General features: G+C 31.6%; 1 protein-coding gene across 1 annotated transcript; it reads left to right on the top strand.

The window, feature by feature from the left end:
- Positions 1 to 13,483: 13,483 nt before the first annotated feature.
- LOC133198681 (uncharacterized) lies at positions 13,484 to 16,484 on the top strand. The gene is made up of 3 exons (XM_061334715.1): positions 13,484 to 13,561; positions 13,846 to 14,019; positions 15,882 to 16,484. The coding sequence occupies exons 2-3, from the start codon at positions 13,869 to 13,871 to the stop codon at positions 16,118 to 16,120; spliced, it is 390 nt and encodes a 129-aa protein (XP_061190699.1). The 5' UTR covers positions 13,484 to 13,561; positions 13,846 to 13,868; the 3' UTR covers positions 16,121 to 16,484.
- Positions 16,485 to 19,890: the final 3,406 nt, after the last annotated feature.

Below are 19,890 nucleotides of genomic sequence, written 5' to 3' on the forward strand. Positions count from 1 at the left end.
TTACTTACATTCCAATTTGAAATGCTACTTAAAGGATATATGCCGAATACGGTTTTTATTACATTTTCACCAGTGAAATACTGTAATTTATTTATTGAATAAAACTTATATTCTGACAGTGTGAAAGGATATCAAAATGGTATTCTCACAGTGTGAGAATATCAGAAGTGCGGCAAAACTCTCGATTTTCCATCCCTTTACTAATAGTGTTTAAAAAAAATCTTCCTGGCCTGTTATAAGATAAATGAACCATCCTGACAGAGACTAAAACTGCCAAAGTTTCCCCAAATATGTTGTTAAAAATCCATGTTCAACCGCTCAACTATGACGTCACAGCCTATGACACCCTGTTACGAAAAGGCAGTCTAAGGGGAAATCAAAGAAAATGTAATAAACAGAAAATTCAATGTTTTGTAGATGAATAGGGAATTTATATCATGAGTGAGGCAGGATTTTTTTGATATGTGAAAATATAAAAAAAAAAATCCTGTCCCACTCGTGAAATAAATTCCATACTCATCTACAAAACATTGAATATCCACTATGTATAAAAAAAAATATCAGACAGTTTGAGGCCAGTTAAGGCCAAGAACTGTCTGATATTTTTTCATACAGAATTGTATGAGGCATATATCGTACTCAAAACATTGCTTTTTGATTAACTTGAGACAGTCCGATATTATAACAAAAAAGGGGGTTTTGACCGCTGAAGCAATTCTTTCAAGTATGCAGCTTAAATGAAAAGTACTTGGTATTTAAGGAATCAGTTAACTATAGTAGTTATTTGAAGTTATTTGATGAGTTTCATAGTGGGGACATTTTTTTCTTCCCTAAAACATACACAAAGCTTAAAGCAATGCATCAGATTATGATACAGATAATCTTGTGAATTATGTTTTCTGGAATGGAAAGGAAAATGCAGATGCGAACTTTGATTTGAACTGAACAACGACGGAAAATAAAGCAGATGCTGAAGGTATATTAGGCCGATCCAGTTTTTTTTTTCTATGGTTAGCGTCTGCATGTGCCTTGGTTTTTGACACCCAGGAGTATTAAAACAAACATATCAGCAATACAAGAATTGATTACTAAGATGGTAATGTTGAATTTCTGTTAGAATTTTGTCAATTTCTTTCAAAATTTTTAGAGAAGCTGTGGAATTAAGTATTTAATTATCAGATATTACCTTGATTTTGCAAAGGCATTTATCTATATATGAGAAAAATAGAATTATGAAATTTTATTGTTAGAATGTTGTTTATCATACCTTTCTAAAGTCTGTATTTTATTTTTGGCTTGTATGTAGTTGTAGTTGGGGTTGTCTTATTTTCAATTATAGACAATGAACATAAACTTTTGAAAAGATTGCATGTGTAATGTATAATTTTATAATGTAACCAGCAGTAAAACTCTTCTATGGTTAAAATGAGAGATTTACCAGCCAACTCTGCTAATAGTGGTTATGTACCACCGATCATAATTATTCAACCCAGATAAGGAATTTGGAACCTATGGTCAGCATTATTTCATTGATTGATTAATTGTACATGTACGTATATAGCTTACAGTGTAATTTCTACTATTTTAGGCATATTTTGTATTTTGGCGGTAAAGATTATTTCTTATGACATTTTTAAAACATTTGGCTTTCTCTGAGTGAGCCTACTTTTTTTCTAAAAACAGAGAAAGGTTTTATTGTGCCAAGGGGATGAAACAAGACCCATTTTTGCATGATCTGTTGGGTCCCATTTTCTGTCTTCCTTTTACAGTATATTCGGTTGAAGTTCAGGTTTATTTTTTCCCCCAATTCTTTATGATCAATTCTCTGTTTCTAAATCATCATTGTATATTTAAGAAATAAACAACAATGTTAAAAAGTTCACTGAGAAATGAATTTGGTTGGTCACGTGATCAAATCCTGTGAAGCCCGAAGGGCTTCTAAGTAGATTTCTTTACTTACCAACCAAGTTCATTTCCCAGTGAACTTTTTAATATTGTTGTTTATTACTTATATTTACATTTGAGACGAATGTTCCGAATAGAACTGCATTTATTACACAAACGTCCCGCCATATTGTTATGTTGTGACGCGCAATGACCAGAAGTTGTTTGGTCTTAAAGTTAGCTTCGCTCCAATATTTGAATATTTACATAGATGTTCAACAAGATACTATTACGTATAAATATTTAGTTCCCCCTCCCCCTTTTTTCTATAGAACAAAGCCTGTCAGTGATTAAGCTGAATTTAAGTAATTTTAACATTCACAAAAGGAAAACTTAATGAACATATTTAACGCTATCTAATCTAAAGCAATATTTGCAGAGTTTGTTCAGGTATAGTATTACAGGTACATACACATGTACATTTACCCCCCCCCCCTTTTCCTCCAGACTTAACAATTTTCAGATAAAGTGATAAACTTAATTGAATTGTGATTGAAATATTTATGAACAAGCAAGTGTTAAAATATGAACACCCTCTGTGCTCCACTATATTAGTTTAAATGCCTTAAGCATGTTTATATCAGTATACTGTTTATCCGACTTCGTGGCCAGTATATGAATTTCGCTGTACATGTAAAGATAGATTTATTCTTCTTCTTACATGTCTCTGAATTTTGTGAAATGATGAACAAAATTGCAGTGTACATTTAGTTCATATTTTAGATATTCTTATTCTAAACATAAAGATGTCTAGAAACGCTAGAATAATATTAAATATAATGTAGTATTATAAATAATAACTTTAAAGCATCATCTCGGCAATATTCAACCAAACTATCAAATTGAATAGCAAAAACTGAAGAGAAGATATATTGATTTTTTAATATCAAGTTTTCATTTTTCCTCCTCTCGACTTGTTGAAGTTCCTTACTAATTCGTCTACGAGGGGTTATCAAAAAGTTCGATCGTGGAGTGATGCGATAAAATTAATACTTTGTTGAATAAGATATTTAATTCTAAAATGACTCAAATAACAAATTCATTTTCATTTGAATCAAACTAAATAAATCTTAAAACAGTACAGTCATAATTTGCATGTTTCTTTGTATACATACTCAGGTGATACTTGAAGATATCATATTTTTCCACAGTGTCTATTTTGATAAGATCACCTCCATCTTCTTAACAGCTTTGAACAGCAGCTGGGTACTTAACAACTGTTGGTAAGTATTTCAGACATATTTTGGAATAGGTATACTGATATAAAACATATCCTAACGGACAGTTTTCTGTAAAGAAAAGAGCCGAACATTTTTGTGCTTTTTGTGGATAGAATTCTTTAAGTTATATTAAAGTTTCAAATTATATATACAGCTGAATTACATCGATACATATTTACAGTTTTGAATAAAATAGACAACTGGATTTCATCATGATATCTGCGGAAAAACTAATCTAATTTTTTAAATCTAATTTTATTAAAATAATCTGTCAGCAAACATGAACAAAACACACATGAATTATCAAAAATATTACAATTAAAATATTTTTGTTCTCTCACGGAAAGGACATACTTTGACAATAATTCTTATTAAGAAAAATTAAACTAAATAAGACTATAACTTTAATGAATAAATGAAGAGAAAAACAAGTGAAGATTCTGTAATACCTACTACGGGGCAGGAATGTCCTCCATTCTGTACAGACTAACTCACTTCCGGTCGAATAATTGCAGCGCATGCAACGTTTATTAAGGCTATTATAACTAAACAAGTAAATGATTGCTGGGTTATCAGGCATATATCAAAACACCTCCAAGATGTTTGTATATTGTTATACTGTATACAGAATGCTGTCGGATTATCGCTTACTCTAACTGCATAATCGTCGAAAACACCTGTTTGGATCGTAATTCTAAATATTAAATTTAGAATAAGAAAACGGAAAATAAATTTCACAACCATTATCTTGATTTTGTTCCTTTTCTAGTTCTGATCTATTCTGAAATATGCAGTGATAAACGCTTTTAAAACACATTTGGTATTTCCATTTATATTGTTTACATAGGCTGGTCCGGTCTCTCGGGTGAAGTGCGATTCGCAGCGCTGTTAAGGCTGCATAAAGGGGGCGGGGCCTAATTTATACGGGAAATGTCTACTGTGACATCACACAAATATAGCAATTCCTCACAATAACAGAAAATGAAGTAATTTGCGGTTTTAAACTGCATAAGATTGATGAACTACATCAAAACTTACCACTGCATTCATTTTTGTCGCTGGTTAAATCCCACACAGCAAGATATAAACAAGTCACTGAATGCAATGCACTTGTCGACATGACGTCATCATGGTAAAATTTGACGCATTTTATGTGCAGTGAGAGGCGGATCAAGTAATTTTTCCACGGTGAAAAACGCATTTTATTATTAATTAGAATATTGTTTGCAAATCTTAGGTAGACCATTTATACAAATCTGAAACCTTTGTTTAGTGCCATTATTTAAAAACTATCGAGAGAAAGTATTAAATTGATTCTACCGTGTATTTGTGTACAGGGTGTGCATGCTTCACGCCGAGGTGCCTCATTAAATCGCCTTTTCGCAAGGGCATACACTTAATAGATCTTGATCATTTTTTGAATATGCATAACGGAAACATTCCTTAACTTGAAAAGTGCTGCTGCTTTCTTGAAATCGAGAGCATTTCTTAATTAATAAATAAAATACATGGTAAATGTCACACATATTTCTTCTAGAGCCAAATAACTTGAAATTTAAACTAATAAATTGCGAATTCTGTTTAAAGCAGCAGCACTTTTCATAAACTACAAGTTATATAGATACAATTTATTACTGAAATTTTTTATTCTAACTAGGGTATGCCCTTGCGATATTGAAATTTGTTTATGACCTACATATAGTACACATTACATGCATTTATCACGTGACTGTCAAATAACGTGACCAAACCAAATTCAGAACAGAGCGGGGTATACAATATTATTTCAATTAAAATTAAAGTCAAATGATAATATAATAGCTTTATTAAAATAAATTCAGTTTAAAAAGGTATGTATTTATGCACGTTTATATTCCGTTGATTTCTTCATAGTACGCCTTAACAGTCCTGCGTTTGCATAATTGAACGAATTATGCTAATTAATTACGGCCAAGCAGTAAATCGTACACTGCCTTATTCTCTCAAAATAGCTTAACGTAAAAGAAACCAAAGAAAGATAATTTAGATGTATTATAAATGTCATTTGGAAATCTTTTAGGACTGTTTATCGGATAAAAGAGATAATAAACAAAAATGTAAGCAAAAAATCTATGCGTGGGTTGTTCCAGGATTGATAATGCGAATTGTTGGTTGTTGGTTTTTGTAGTGCTTTATATATATATATATATATATATATATATATATATATATATATATATATATATATATATATATATATATATATATATATATATATGTGTGTGTGTTTGACTGCCGTCATGAGAAAGGGCCCTTAAGGTCAAACTTTCACAAATTGACTTTTTGGTATTTTTTGATAGCCTGACTCTTTCTGATTGCAAAAATACATCACTTTTATAAATATCTCACTTTTTCTATATTTTATGAGCATTTTAGTAAGGCGCCTCAAAATAACGTTGACGTTACTCACTGAAAACGTAATGACGTCGCGTGCGTCAAATTCAGTTTCCAAACATTCTTAAACTTATTTAAATAACTTTAATCGTTTTGACACAAATAAACTTGAAAAAAAAATGATTTCTTCTTCCAAGCTTCTAGTATGTAATTATTTCTAAGGAAAGTCGACTTTATTCATACTATTTTAGAGACAGATTTAGTGATATCGTAAAGGAGGGGGGTGGGGTGGTCAAGACAGGATCTAGGAATGGTTTATATTCATTTGAAAAAATAATATTTTTACAATTCCACTATTTCAGCACAAGATATTCTTTTTATATTTAATACTATAGCCAAATTTATACAATATATAAAACAATTTTAAATTAAAAACCTTAAAAGAAAAACTTCACAGGTGTCTAATAGAGAAAGGATAGATTCAACCCAAGGAAGGGCAACGCGCGTAACGCGGGACATCAGCACATCGATCCCGATATATAAAAAATATTTTTGGTTTAATATAAGGAGGCATCCCCCCCCTCCCCTTCGACACACACACTATACCAATGTGATGTTAACCGACTTTTAAAGTTAAATTTGAATAAAAAAGAAAAACCTCGGCCCTGTTTGTTTGTACATAATCAGCAACTTTTTCTGCATTACTGCATGAGTAGAAGCTAGGCTCGTCTAGTATGGACTAATTTCTATATTTAGCTAAACAATTTGTAGTCGACCTAAGCAGTGATTAGTCCGTTACAATGTAGCAGCGATCTTCGAATGACTTTAAACACCCGAAAATCTACCTTATACGTGACTGAATCATGCGTAGCACGGATTCAACCTATTCACCCGTAAACAAAATGAACAACTAATTGATCTTCTATACCGATAGACCTTCTCTGCATACATAACAAACACACGTGTTTTCCCGTAACTTTTATAAATATATTTGTCAACTTCTTTAAAGTTTTTAAAGTAAATCATGCTTAATAAAAAAAAAGCGGTTGTAAATGCTTTGTTTTCTTTTTTGTGGGGGTGGGGTGGGGGGTGGGGGGCTTTGCACCTATGCTTTCTTTCGACGCCACTACTGTATCGCTTGGACACATCAATCGTTCATCATTTCTTATAAGGGTCGCTTATGTAATGATTCAATGTCGATACGATTTGGAAATTCGCTATCATATTGCCAGATACTAATTACTCAGTATCACCTGCTGGACATGCAAAGATAGCTGGCAGACACGTGTCATATTTTAAGCTTATCATTTGAAACATTTGAAACATTTTATTCACTTTATGGCCTCACATGAGGCATAAAAGTACAAAAAGAAATAAATCAACAATGAAAGGTAACAAATGAACAAAGGATTAACATATATACAATATTAATTTAGAGGTATTGGAAGGAATTTCAAGAGTGAAATAAAGACATTACAATCTTACAAAATTTAGCAAAGCCAATTAAGGTAAATTTATCATCACTGTTGAACAGGTTAGCAAAACTATTGATATTTTTCACTTTGTAAACTTTTTCAGGTATCAATGCTCAATTCTAAAAAAAATTAATTCCTTGTAACATTGCGCTCGCTCTGAAATAATAACCTCTCTGGTTTTTGGAATTGATAAAATCTCGTCAGATAATAATCACTCACAATGCATGTGTAAACGATTGTCTGGTTTCCAACTCAGATTTACGGAAAGTTCTGTAAAAAATAACATTGTATAGTTTGATCAAAGAGAGGGTTGTACTGCTCTTGACTCTTTTTAATATATGTACACTTAACAGAGTTGGATTTTTATAGGCAAAATAAAATATAGTTGCTTTACAATTTTGACGAAATCTATTTGAAATTAAAACTGAATATCTCTCAAGACTTAAATATATTTTTACGCAGTTAAGGTCATCTATTCATCTTAATCCGTGACATCGGCTAACCAGACATCAAAGTTTGTTGTTTTTTTTTTTTTTTTTTTTTTTTTTTTTTTTTTTTTTTTTTTTTTTTTTTCAAAATTATATATATATTTTTTTATTAAAAGCAGAAAGGTATGTGTATTTGTTTAATCATTCCCTTAAAGTCAGGTACAGTTATAAACTTCGGCCTCATGGTCCATGGAATAAAACCCGGGGTAAATCCCCGTACACCCTTGATTGGACCTGGATAACTAATAGTATCCCGGCATCAATGGAACTTTCAGAAAAATTCGAGATATCCGGGTTATCGAGATGAGACTTGACGTCCAAGATTTAAACGCGAAACGTGACTAATTCATTATATACATGATTTCAATAGTCGGCAAAAAAAATGATTCCTTCCATATTTCACGGTCATCAAAATGTTACATCAGCCTCCGTTTTGTTTTTTTTGTTTTTTTTTTTTTTGTTTTTTTTTTTTTTTTTTTTTTTTTTCGTTTGTTTGTTTTTTGGGTTTTTTTTGTCGCTCGATCGAAACATCACCATTGCTTTCTTTTCCATCTTTCTCAAAATGTAGATGTTTTGATTGTCTTTGTTGTCTTACAGTTGGTGTTAATGTCGTTGATGATCAGAACATTTTTATTAAATTATAATATGACATTCATAACCACTTGTTAGTAGTACTTTTTTCCTCTATCAGTGATTTATACTCAAAATATGTCGCCATATCAACATTTACCAGAAGTTCGTAGTTTCGTAATCTATCGTTTAATCTGTTTTCTCTTCTTCTGTTTCATACATATTTTCACGCATAATGTCACGTTCGATATAATTATTATTGCAGCCCGGAGGACCGGGCTGCTCTATACATATAAGTTTAAGTGTTGGTATATGGGGATTGAGGTGGGAGAAGTTATTAAGAATTAAAGGTTTTCTAAACATTAAAAAGATTGTTAATCAGAATGTTTTTCCCTTTATAAATTACGAGATACACAATATATTTACTTCCATAAAGTGAATCTGTAAAAATATATATGTTTTTCATATTTAATATATAAAGTTGCTTATCATTTACTATCGAAAAAAAGACAGGTCCCTTTTTTTAGAGGATCGAATTTTACTTATCGCATAAAAACGTAAAAATGTACTTTACACAGTTCGTGTTTTATATTCTTAAAGTGAAAGACATTTTTGAAAATAGGTGATGCATGTGTCTGGTTTCAAATTATATTTTATGCAGCCAACATTTACTTGAGAAATTGATAAAGTTTAAAAGGGTACTAGTAATCGTTTTTGTTCGATTTTCATCCGACTGTAAGTTTTCAAAATATTCTCGACTATTGTCTCCATCATTTAGACGCATGCCTTTTTCACACATATCGAAGCGGTTTGATGATCAAAACTCATTTCCATTGTTTACTTTATTTATTTCCCGGGCGACAATTGATGGTTACATCAATGTTTTCTTGTTTTCTTCAGTGTTGAGTATAATGCTCATGGAAAAGCCCAAATTAAATGTATTTTGATAAAATTCCTAAATCAAGCGCAATTTAACTTCAAGCCAGCTTTCATCGGAATAATTTAAGAAAATTGATAAAGTAATTGTTATCAGAGAGTACTTTTTTTTATACATTTATTTGATCATTTCATTATTTTTTTTTAATTATATTTTTAGCAAAATTTTCGTGGCACCGTTTTCTCCATTTTTTTCCTAAGCATATTCTTTTGTTGTTAATTTTGTATAGATTTTTTTATATAACATTTATACAATCCACCTCTTTTCATTTTTTGTTGTTCATAAAGGTTCGAATATCCCATGTTACAAGTTTCTATATCCAAAACAAGATGTTCTCTTTTTTTAGTTTGAACTTTTACCGGTTGTCTTTTTATTCGTCGATTTATTTATTTATTTTTTTAATTTTTTTGGTTTGTCAATAATCTCCCCCCCCCCCACCCACCCCCACACACACACATCGACGCTTCAACCTTCTCTGGTCTAATTGTGCATATCAATATGATTAACTATATGGATTAAAATTTAAATAAAGACTTTTAAATGAAGGAATTTTTAAATTAAGAAGCACTAAAAAAGTATGAGTATATGTGCATTTATCTCTCTCTTTTTTTCTCTCTCTCTCTCTCTCTGGACAAAAACTATTTACGTGCATGTAGAGTTCCTTTTAATAATAAGTCTCATTCACATGAGTCAAATTTATGTATTTGAAAATAGCTCAGAAAACAAATAAACAGTATTTTGAGTCATGCATAGTATATAGACATCGCTATAAATCGCTGTATTGAACAATGTGTTCAATGTCGTGTTTAGATTAATTATGCGATCATATCAAGTAAAATGCTTAATAATAAACAGAATTATGAATAAATACATGTACTTAATAGTAATAATATTATTTATTACAAATTTCAGCATCAGTTTTCATATATATTTTTTTATAATAATAAACAGAATTATGAATAAATTCATGTACTTAATAGTAATAATATTATTTATTACAAATTTCAGCATCAGTTTTCATATATTTTTTTTTTCATTTCACCTGGAAATCCAATTTTATTTCTTGTTCACGAAACACTGTCGACAAAAATTACTTCCGTGTTCACAACACTGCGACTTCGACGTCGTTTTCTGAGCATTGTGACGTCAAAAGATAAGGGCCCTTTTCTCATGACGGCAGTCATATATATATATATATATATATATATATATATATATATATATATATATATATATATATATATATATATATATATATATATATATATTCTCTATTGCATTCCCTAAATTCTGGACACCATTAAAATGCATTGATTTCGTCTTCCCATGCATCATCGATTTCTCTCACAACAACCCTCTATCAAAATTACGTAATCCTCTATATCGTACAGAAGACATAGCCTACATTGTTTACACAATTATATTTTCTGTAAGAAAAGTTGCAAAATCACTAACTTTTCAATAAATAGATGCATTATTGCTAGAAATGGTTTTGGAGGGCAATCCTGATTTTAAAAAAAAATCCGTGGTTGCAAGAAAGAAATCTATTTTGAGACAGTTGGCAGAAACTTATATTATTCAATACGCATTATGATAATTTCGAGACTATAAATAAAATACCTAAATACATATTGGACTGTAAATGCTTGTAAATATATAATGTCATGTAAATCCAGGTGTACATGCATGGATGGCAATAAATCCTGACATACAATTTAATTTTTCTGCATACTAGTATTTATGAGAAAACAGTATTGATTGTTTGGCGTGCTTGTCATGGCCATTTATTGCAAATTATTAAAATAATATCAAATAACATAGAATTTCATTGAAAAATACTAGAGATACAGTCATTTAAGTATTAGCCAATCTAAATCAGCAGACGCTCTCAGTTTTAAAAAAAAAAACTCAATTTAGGAAAACATAATAGATATCTATATTCTAAATATCTTCCTATTTTGAAGAAAACTAAGAAGGTTAATGTCATTTAAGTTTTCTGCCAATGAAATTACAGCGTATGTGCATGCTTTTTTTTTTCTTCAGAAAAAGCATATATGCCATCTTGTAGAACCTCATATGTACTTATATTTCAAATTTCATAATTTTTTTTCCCAAAAAATAAGGAAGTGACATTTCTATCCCAATCAATCAGAACACACCGTGTTAATTCAACCATGACATCCTGTCATGACTACTTATATATGTTTATGTGCTATTTTTAAGTCATTCATAAAAATATGTCAGTAAGTTATTTCAAGTATACAAGTCATTTCACTCATCCCACGTGCATGTATGTGCGTAAAGCATGACCTTAGTTCTGAACATCTACCCAAAGCTATTAATCTTAAGAGGGCTTTATCTTAATCAGATGAGTAGTATCCAAGAACACCCGCGGACAAAATAGTATCGAAGAAAAAATAAGAAACAAAGTAAAAAAAAAATATGTTCCAAAACTTTGTTTGAGGAACATTATAGCTTGAATTTCTTCTGTTTGTTGTGAAAGTATGCATTTCCTGTGTGATCAAATATGGAAATACCGAACAGTTATCAAACACAAAAATCCAAAGAAAAAATACAAATTAGGAACTGAGCAGGCAAAGATCTCTAAAAACATCACAGGTGGGATCAGGTGCCATGGAGGAGTAAGCATTCCCTGCCGACCGGTCACACCCGCCTAGTGCTCCTAGTCATGATTGGGGAAACGGAAAAAATGTGTAGACAATTCAATGTGTAAACAATGGCCTAAAAATTATTATGAAAATCGTCAGTCAGAATGCGACTTAATGATATATTGTATTTGCAGACAAGGTCCTTGTATCAACCAAACTTGCGAAGTGATGATTGTAAACGAGACTGTGGATTTTCTTGTCTCATCAAATTGTTTTTTCTTGTCTCATCAAATTGTTTTTCAGTTGTTTTCGAAAATGCTCTTGCATATCGAATCAAATGGGAGATATGAACCCCATATGCAGGTGATAAGGGTATATCGCTACTTAAGTAAAGGTAGTTGAAGATAGAAAAATTGAAGTCATCACGTTAATCATAAAGTTTTGTTATAAGGTTACCATTATAACGTCTTAATCTAGTGAAATTTCCAAGTATGAAACAGACTCTGTGGTATCTTTTATTTCAAGTTCACTGGGATCGAGTATACGTATAAATTGCAGAAACTTTTGTTAATTGATAATGCGTCGTCGATATATCAAAATGCTTAGTTTAAGGTCAACATTATGGTGATCAAAATCTTATTTCTCTCTTTCCTCAAAAATATATTGAGTTATAGCTGTGTGTTTAACGCACTTTTTGCAATTCTTCTGTCCTCGTATTAGTTATTCTTTATCAAGAATGTGACAGTGGATTTAGACATGAATTATTTAAAACTCTGAATATCAACAAACAAACCTACTTATATGATAAGCTTTTTACAGCCTGAATATTATTGCAAGAATTATGATAACGGAAAGCAATTTACTCAGTTGTCCAATGTACAAGGTAACTGAAATTTCACTGAACGATCACATTTTTGAATGACCACTGAAAAGTATCAACCGATAAATGTTTGCTGAAAGGCGACTGAAAGGTCACGTACATATCAGACAGATTCCACAGAAAGAAACTGAAGTGTTTTCTATTTATGATCACTATAATGTTACTGAACAGGAATGGAAGATATACTGAAATTCATCAACAATTCAGTACCATTCAGTCTTTGAAATTCATGAAATGAATGCCGCCTTTCAGTTCTTCTATTACACGTATTCATTTTTTTTATTTCATGCATAGAAATTTAACAATGAAATATGACTCTAGCGATCTGTAATCATTTAAAAAGTAAAACACTTAATATTTTCCATGACATCGAATACCAATATCTCATAAAAAGTAACTATCAAGCATTTATTAACAAAAAGAGAATCAATGAGTTTTTATATTCAATGTTTATTTCCTGTCTAAAACAGACTTAACCTTGTATGTTCGTACTTTTGCACATTTTTGTTTTACTTTCCAAAATGGAAACACACTTTTCTTTCTTTATCAAAATAATTGATGCACTCTTTCAAAGGGAGGGCGATACTATTTTGTTATTCAATTTTCAAGGACCAAGTTAAAAAGGAAGAAAAATAATCCCAGCAATCCTTACATAGCTTCTAGATAAAATTGATTTTGAGAACGCAAAAAAAAACTTCAAAAAAATTGGGATTTACTTTGCTGTGTGTCTGTCACTGACAAGCACTGTACCAAGCTGAAAAGAAATCGGAATGCTTCGAACTTCAAAAATGTTGCGTTTTATGATTTTAAACTTGGTTATAAGAACAACGTTACAGAATGATCATTGCTGCAATTACACAGTGAATGTTGCTGAGAATCCAACGACGACTTGTGTACCGTACAAGAAAAATGTAAACATTATTTCTAGGTGTTTTCAAACATGCCTCATTAATCATGAGAATTTATACATGATCAGTTATAACAACTATGATAAACAGTGTGCATGCTGCAGTAGACCTCCTGGAAATGACTTGAACGGCATACATTGGAAAACATTCAAGCCTTGTAAGTAGAACCATACGTCAAAGTATACCAGTCAACAATTCTAACAAGTAATTTTCAAATCATATATTATCAATTTAGATACAGTGCTCTGGTGTAAGTACTTTGTTTTATTTGATTAAAAGCAATTCACATTATCTTCAATAACGAAGACATAATACCTGGAATACTCAAATCGACCATAGAATTTGATAATGTTAGTGGAATACATTGTAATGATTTAAAGCGGAAGTTACTATGTGAGTGAGTTTTCTTGTTTTTGTTAATACTGACCTAATCTTTTAAAGCCAACTGCCCTTCCGGATATACGATGTATGACTATACCCATATAGGGATTTGTTTAAAGTATGTTCCTGCCCCTAAATCCTATCCAGAAGCTGTTATAAGTTGTTTGACAGACGGTGGAGATCTCATTAAACTTGACTCAATTGAGAAATACAACATATTTAGGAATCATTCTGGTAAGTATGAAAAACTTCAAATAAAAAAAATATGATGGTGTACCTGTAATTGTATAAGACCAAAATTCATTATATTTTTGTTTAATTTATTTTTCAACTGAAAATTGGAATTTCACCAAGAAAAAAAAACACAAAATGAAACATTTCTTTTAAACTTGGTTCAAAGACGGCTTAAAGGTGCTTCAAGATAAAATAAAGATTGTCTTCAAGTCAACTTTTAGCACCCTTATACTTATACACCATCATTAAGGTACCATTAAACCATCTCCAACACTTTAAAGGGTTATTAAAGATAACATAAAGGTGTCTTAAAGATGGATTATAGGTGCTTGAAATTGACTTCTAGACGTCTTTAAGCCGCCATCAATCCAGACTTATAGGTGCTAAATGTCTAAATGTCTTTAAACTGTCTTTAAACGATTTCATCACGCCAATTATAAATGTAGGATTTACACATATGTTAATTTGTTAACCCGGCCCATGAAAATAAAAAGGAAAAAGAATTTAAAACAGAAAAAAAAAAACGTTCACAAGATGAACTAGATATCATGACCTTTTATGCGAAGGCTAACACCTTTCTTCGGTCACCTGAGTCACTCGGGTGACCATCTGCTATCTGTTTTTGTCCGTTGTCGCGCGGTAGTGCGTCGTGCTTAAACTTTACATTTTCAACTACATTCTAAGAACTACTGCACCAATTTTAATCAAACTTGCAACAAAGTTTCCTATTGTCTTGTCAAATGAAAGACATTTCTCCTTTCCATGACAGTCAAGAGAAGGTAAACATAGGTTGGGGTCATTTCAAAATCGTCTTCTCAAGAACAACCGGGCCAGAAGAGTTGAAACTTGTACGAAATCTTCCAAACATAATGTAGATTAAAGTTTATTCAAGTTTCAGCTTATCTGGTTAAGTATAATTCCCTGTTTATTTCGAATGGATATAGAAGTGAAGACTATACTCGGGGACTGTACAGGAATTGTAATTCCGCGGAATTATGACCCCGTGAAATAAAGTACGTTGACAGTATCTGAATGTCGAGTTGAAGGCAACGGCAAGTGTTTTCTTCTTTTCATGTAGAAGCTTGTAAAAGACTTTTCTACACTTTATACAACTTATAAAGTTATGTTAAAGACTTGAAAAATTTGATAATTTTAAATTTTTGAAAAAGATCTTTTATCTGGGAGTTTTGAGGATCCACATCTGATTTACACCACTTCTAGCACAGTACGTCTAAAGTTTCTCCTAAACAGCAGTTAATATTTTGGTGAGGAGTAAAGATAGGACCTTGGTACAACATTTGTTGGACCCAGCAATGTATCTTTCTTTGTAGGTTTTTTATGAAGTTTCTGAATCCAGTGTATATTGGTAGAATGGATCTAATTCAGCTTGGTTAAGTGGAATGTTAAAAGTATGAAACACTGAAGTGTGATTTTGAAAAATTTCTTCCCTTGAAAATGAACTGCGAGTACATGTAGGATTTCTAGACGTGGAAATAAAACCAAGTTCTTCCAGAATACAGTTATAATAATGAGCCTTGTCTGCTGGAACCATAACATAAAATTCTTATAGTCTCTCTAACTCTTTTATCACCTCCGATTTAGTGAAAACTGAGGAATAGGTGGTTCTCGTTTTGCCTTTTAATTTTCTTATTAGATTCTTATTATATTTCTAGAACATTTTATCCATTCTGATAAAGTGTTAAGGTCCTCCTTTTCATATTAAGCTCAACATCTGACATAATAATAAATAATAAAGCACAAAATTCCTAAAATAGGGATAGGGAATTATGCACTTGAATAAAAGGAGACTGAACAGACTAAATATTACAATTATTAACTTAAGTCCCTTCTTCTTTTCTTAGCGCAGTATACAGATTCTTCTTCTATCCAAATTTGGGTCCAGGGAGTAAAGACCGGAAGTGAGTGGAGATTCCATGATGGTTCATTGATGCCAGAAATTCTGACCATCAGTGAGACTAACGGAGCTGGGGAGATTCACATAAGATCTCGCAGTGCAGACGACTTCACTTTTCGAGACGCGGGCCCTTTAAGTAATTTTCATTACATGTGTGAAATTTATCGCATCTTTTCATGCTTGTGATAAAGTATGGTGTTACATTAGTATATGACTTTATCTGTTTTAATCAAAGGATTAAAGAAATTTTTTTTAAATCTCCAAATAGACGTCCTTTAAAGTAATTTCCCTTTAAATGAAAAAAGACATCCATACCATATTATTGATAACAGAAATATGTCGATGTTTTTACAGCAATTCTGCTCATACAACAAATGAAATGTTTTACATTTTAACCCAATGATTAGGAAAAAAAGGATTTGTCTTTCCAAAAGTCCAATGTCACCATACAAGATCTATGCATAGAAAGAGGAGCACTGTATCCAATGGAACTATGCAATTATAATTCACTTATATGTAAACATTGATTAAGGGAAAGTGTTCTTGAATAAAAATTTCATCTAAAATATTGTTAGAAAAAAAGAATTTATCTTTTGATGTGAATATGAAAAGAAAAGCATGGTTATAATGATCCTGATTTTAGCAAATTCATGTTAGGAATAAATTTATGAAAATTATCTGCATGTAAGAGAGAAGTTATCACTTTGGAAACTTTGGATAAGACGAGATACTTTAGACTGTTAAGGATTTTTCTTTTAATTGTGTTTTACTTTATTTGACAGCTTTGATCGCCCAACAGTTTTGTTGGTGTTTAGCTGCCAATCAGACATTCTGTGCAAAAAATAGTGCATTTTGGAAGGTAACAGTTTAAATGACAGAGTATCAATCTCTGCTGATGCGTCAGTTGACGATGGTTTTCTAGTAATGTGTAAATCTCAGTTGATAACCTGTAATATATGCATTATTTAGTGGCAGACTAATTGTTAAGTGAAGAATTTTGGTCCTTTTCACCTTCTTGAGTGTTTCCAAATCATTTTGGTAGAAAAAAAAAAGAGAGAAAAAAATGCAAGAATATAAATAAATCAGATAAAATATACTTGATATCACAGGATTGACTATATAAATTATTTTGTTCATCGAGAAATGAATCTAGAAAACGAATCGCACACTTTATGAAAGCATGTACATACTCATTATTTACCTGACTCAAAAAATTGTGCACGAAATTTACATGCCGACAGCAGCGAAGAAATATATCGATTGGAAAATTACACGATTCTTGGGAGCGGATCTAAAAGCCTGTAGTATACAATATATATAATTTTGTGTTAAATGTTATAAAAATAAAGAATTCCCCGTTATGTTTTATTGTCATTACAATGATTTACTAAGTTACCGAATACATAAGTTATGAAAATTTGCACGTGCAAATTTTTAAATGCGATTACTAATAAAGCAGGCAGAAATTTGGTTTGTTGTCAGTAAGCAAACGGTCAATGGTAACACGTCGAGTGGAATGCAATGGAATATTAGTAAGATATTTCTTCAGGTTAAAAAATATATAGAAATAAACTTGCTTGTCGATACACCTTAATACACGTACAGCTTGATTGACAAATAACATGGTTAATATACCCTGTATAAAGTTGATGTGCAGACGAAATACTTGAGAATGTGATAATTACAATCACATCAGGAAAACTTAGTCTAAGGTCCTTCTTATCATTTAATTTTTATAACCTACATAATTTTTTTTCTAGTTTGGTTTTCAATTTGTACTAAATTCAATTAAATTCTTTCTTTACAAATAAAAAACGCAAAACACGTGCTTCTTTACAGAGTTATATCCCTTGCCATCCCCGGCATTACCCATTGATAACAATTACCTCGTTTAATAAGTTATTTGAATTTTTTTCTTTTCTCTACTCAACAAGAATTTTTATGTATAATTTAAAAATAGAAACATATGATTAAAATATTTCCTTTAAAGCACACGGAGAGAAACAAAAGATTTACAGAAGCTGAATTGAAATCATGAAAAGAACATTGTCATACGTTTTAGAGAGTATTAGTTTATAACATAGTCGCGTTCCTTTAATTATTGAAATAATAAACACTGACAATAATTATATCAAATAAATAATGAATGGTAGTTCGGTTACTAAAAATGGCATTACATTCATCGGAAAATAAACAGAAAAAATTCCCCTTAGAAACACATTAGATGAAAGTAAGGAAAGTTGAATTATATTACAATATCTGAGGTGTTTCACTGTATAAATCTCTATTTGTGGTGCGTTAAAAATTGAAGGATTAATTTGAGGTGTTCAATGTTTTGATAAAGTTAAAAAATGAGTCAAGGCTGGTTGGTACGTAAGCGGTCATTTAGAACAACATAGATTGGACTTAAAACCGGATTGTAGACCTAGTGTTTTGAAGATTCGGAAAGGAGACTCTAGATTGAAACAAGCTTTTGCGTGGGGTAAAGTAAATGCAACTTAAATAAATAAAATGCATTTTAAGAAGAAAATTTTGGCAAACATTTATTGATTGTATGGTGTTTAGCGTCCCTTTTGAGAATTTTTCACTCATATAAAGACGTCACTGTCTGCCGGTGAAAGGCTTCAAATTTATACCTTTACTCGGCACTCAGGGCCATTGAGCAGAGAAGGTTCTTTATCGTGCCAACAACTACCATGACAGGGGACTTCGGTTTCTAAGGTCTCATCCGTAAGACCCGCGATTTTCACTTTTAGTGCCGAACGCTTAGCGAAGGAACAGTCACTACCTATGTTTACTTCTTAGGTTTGACGCGGCGCGGCGAACGAGAACTGAATCCGGGCCTCCCCATCACGAAGCGAGCGCCCTACCACTAGGCTACGTGACCGGTCCATGGCAAATAAAACGTGAAATGTGGCATTTTCTACATTGCTTTTGTTCTGCCCCCCCCCCCCCATTACAAATACAGACAATTTTCTTAAATTCAAAGCATTTTATTCCTATCGTGTCATAAGCTGAGAGATACGTTTATGTATATTTTCCTAAGCCTGTCTTGACCCTTGGGTCATAGGTCAATTGTTCAAAGTTTAAGAATAATTAAAGAAAATTGCTTGCTTGAAGGAAATAAAACGAAAGCTGGATCTAAACGCATCCTTTTATTATCCTCATGACCTGTGAATAACTTTCAAATGTCAAAATTCAGGTCTCACATGGCTGTGTGACCTAAACAGCAGGATCTTAAGCTTGATCTTTGACCTTGACCAAATTTCAATCTTAAAGGTCAAGGGTCCCAGTTGCAGGCAGTCCCATATTTTTGTGATTCATTGTTAAGACATTATGCTTTGATTACGAAAGTTCAACATATTCAGGGGCAATACATGTCAGAAGGGTTCCATGAATCTTTTTTGCAATAGATAGACTGGAGAATAACCTAAAGTAAAAGGAGAGAATCGTGAAGATTTCATGTCGCTATGGTTTGCGGTTTCGGAGGAGTAGCAATAACAAAGTTTATCGTGCAAAATTCAGAAGTCCTTAAGGGGTTGTGAAAGTTTATTCTGAGATAGATTTTAAAGTGTCGATTGAAGAAGCAAAGATCTGTTATATATGTTGAAAGAAAAAAAAATAAATATAAAAAGAGATTAATTTCTCATACTTTGAATAACCTTGCCCTCAGTGTCAATAACACGAACAAAGGAATCTGACGCTATTTCATTTGGTACCATATACAGGGTGTCCCAAAATATATGATACCATTTGAAATACCTGCCCCAAACACATACTTTGGCCAATTTCTTTGATATATGTCTGGAAAAATATTTGATTAAGTACAATTTTATAGCAACAAAATAGTCCAAAAAAATCTCACACTTATGAAATTGCAACGTAACAAATTTACATGAAACTTTTGCAAAAACTGCAAAATCAGTCAAAATGGATTATGAAAAGAGCTAGCTATC

Source organism: Saccostrea echinata, unplaced genomic scaffold (assembly GCF_033153115.1).
Source record: "Saccostrea echinata isolate AGI-Se365-2 ecotype Australia unplaced genomic scaffold, CSIRO_AGI_Sech_v1 ptg000033l, whole genome shotgun sequence".
Taxonomy (NCBI): domain Eukaryota; kingdom Metazoa; phylum Mollusca; class Bivalvia; order Ostreida; family Ostreidae; genus Saccostrea; species Saccostrea echinata.

What these genes read in the sequence shown, in the direction of transcription:
- LOC133198681 (XM_061334715.1), top strand. Translation starts at nt 13,869, where the DNA reads ATGTATGACTATACCCATATAGGGATTTGTTTAAAGTATGTTCCTGCC. An exon ending in CATATTTAGGAATCATTCTG is followed by an intron (nt 14,020 to 15,881) that starts GTAAGTATGAAA and finishes TTCTTTTCTTAG; the next exon opens with CGCAGTATACAGATTCTTCT.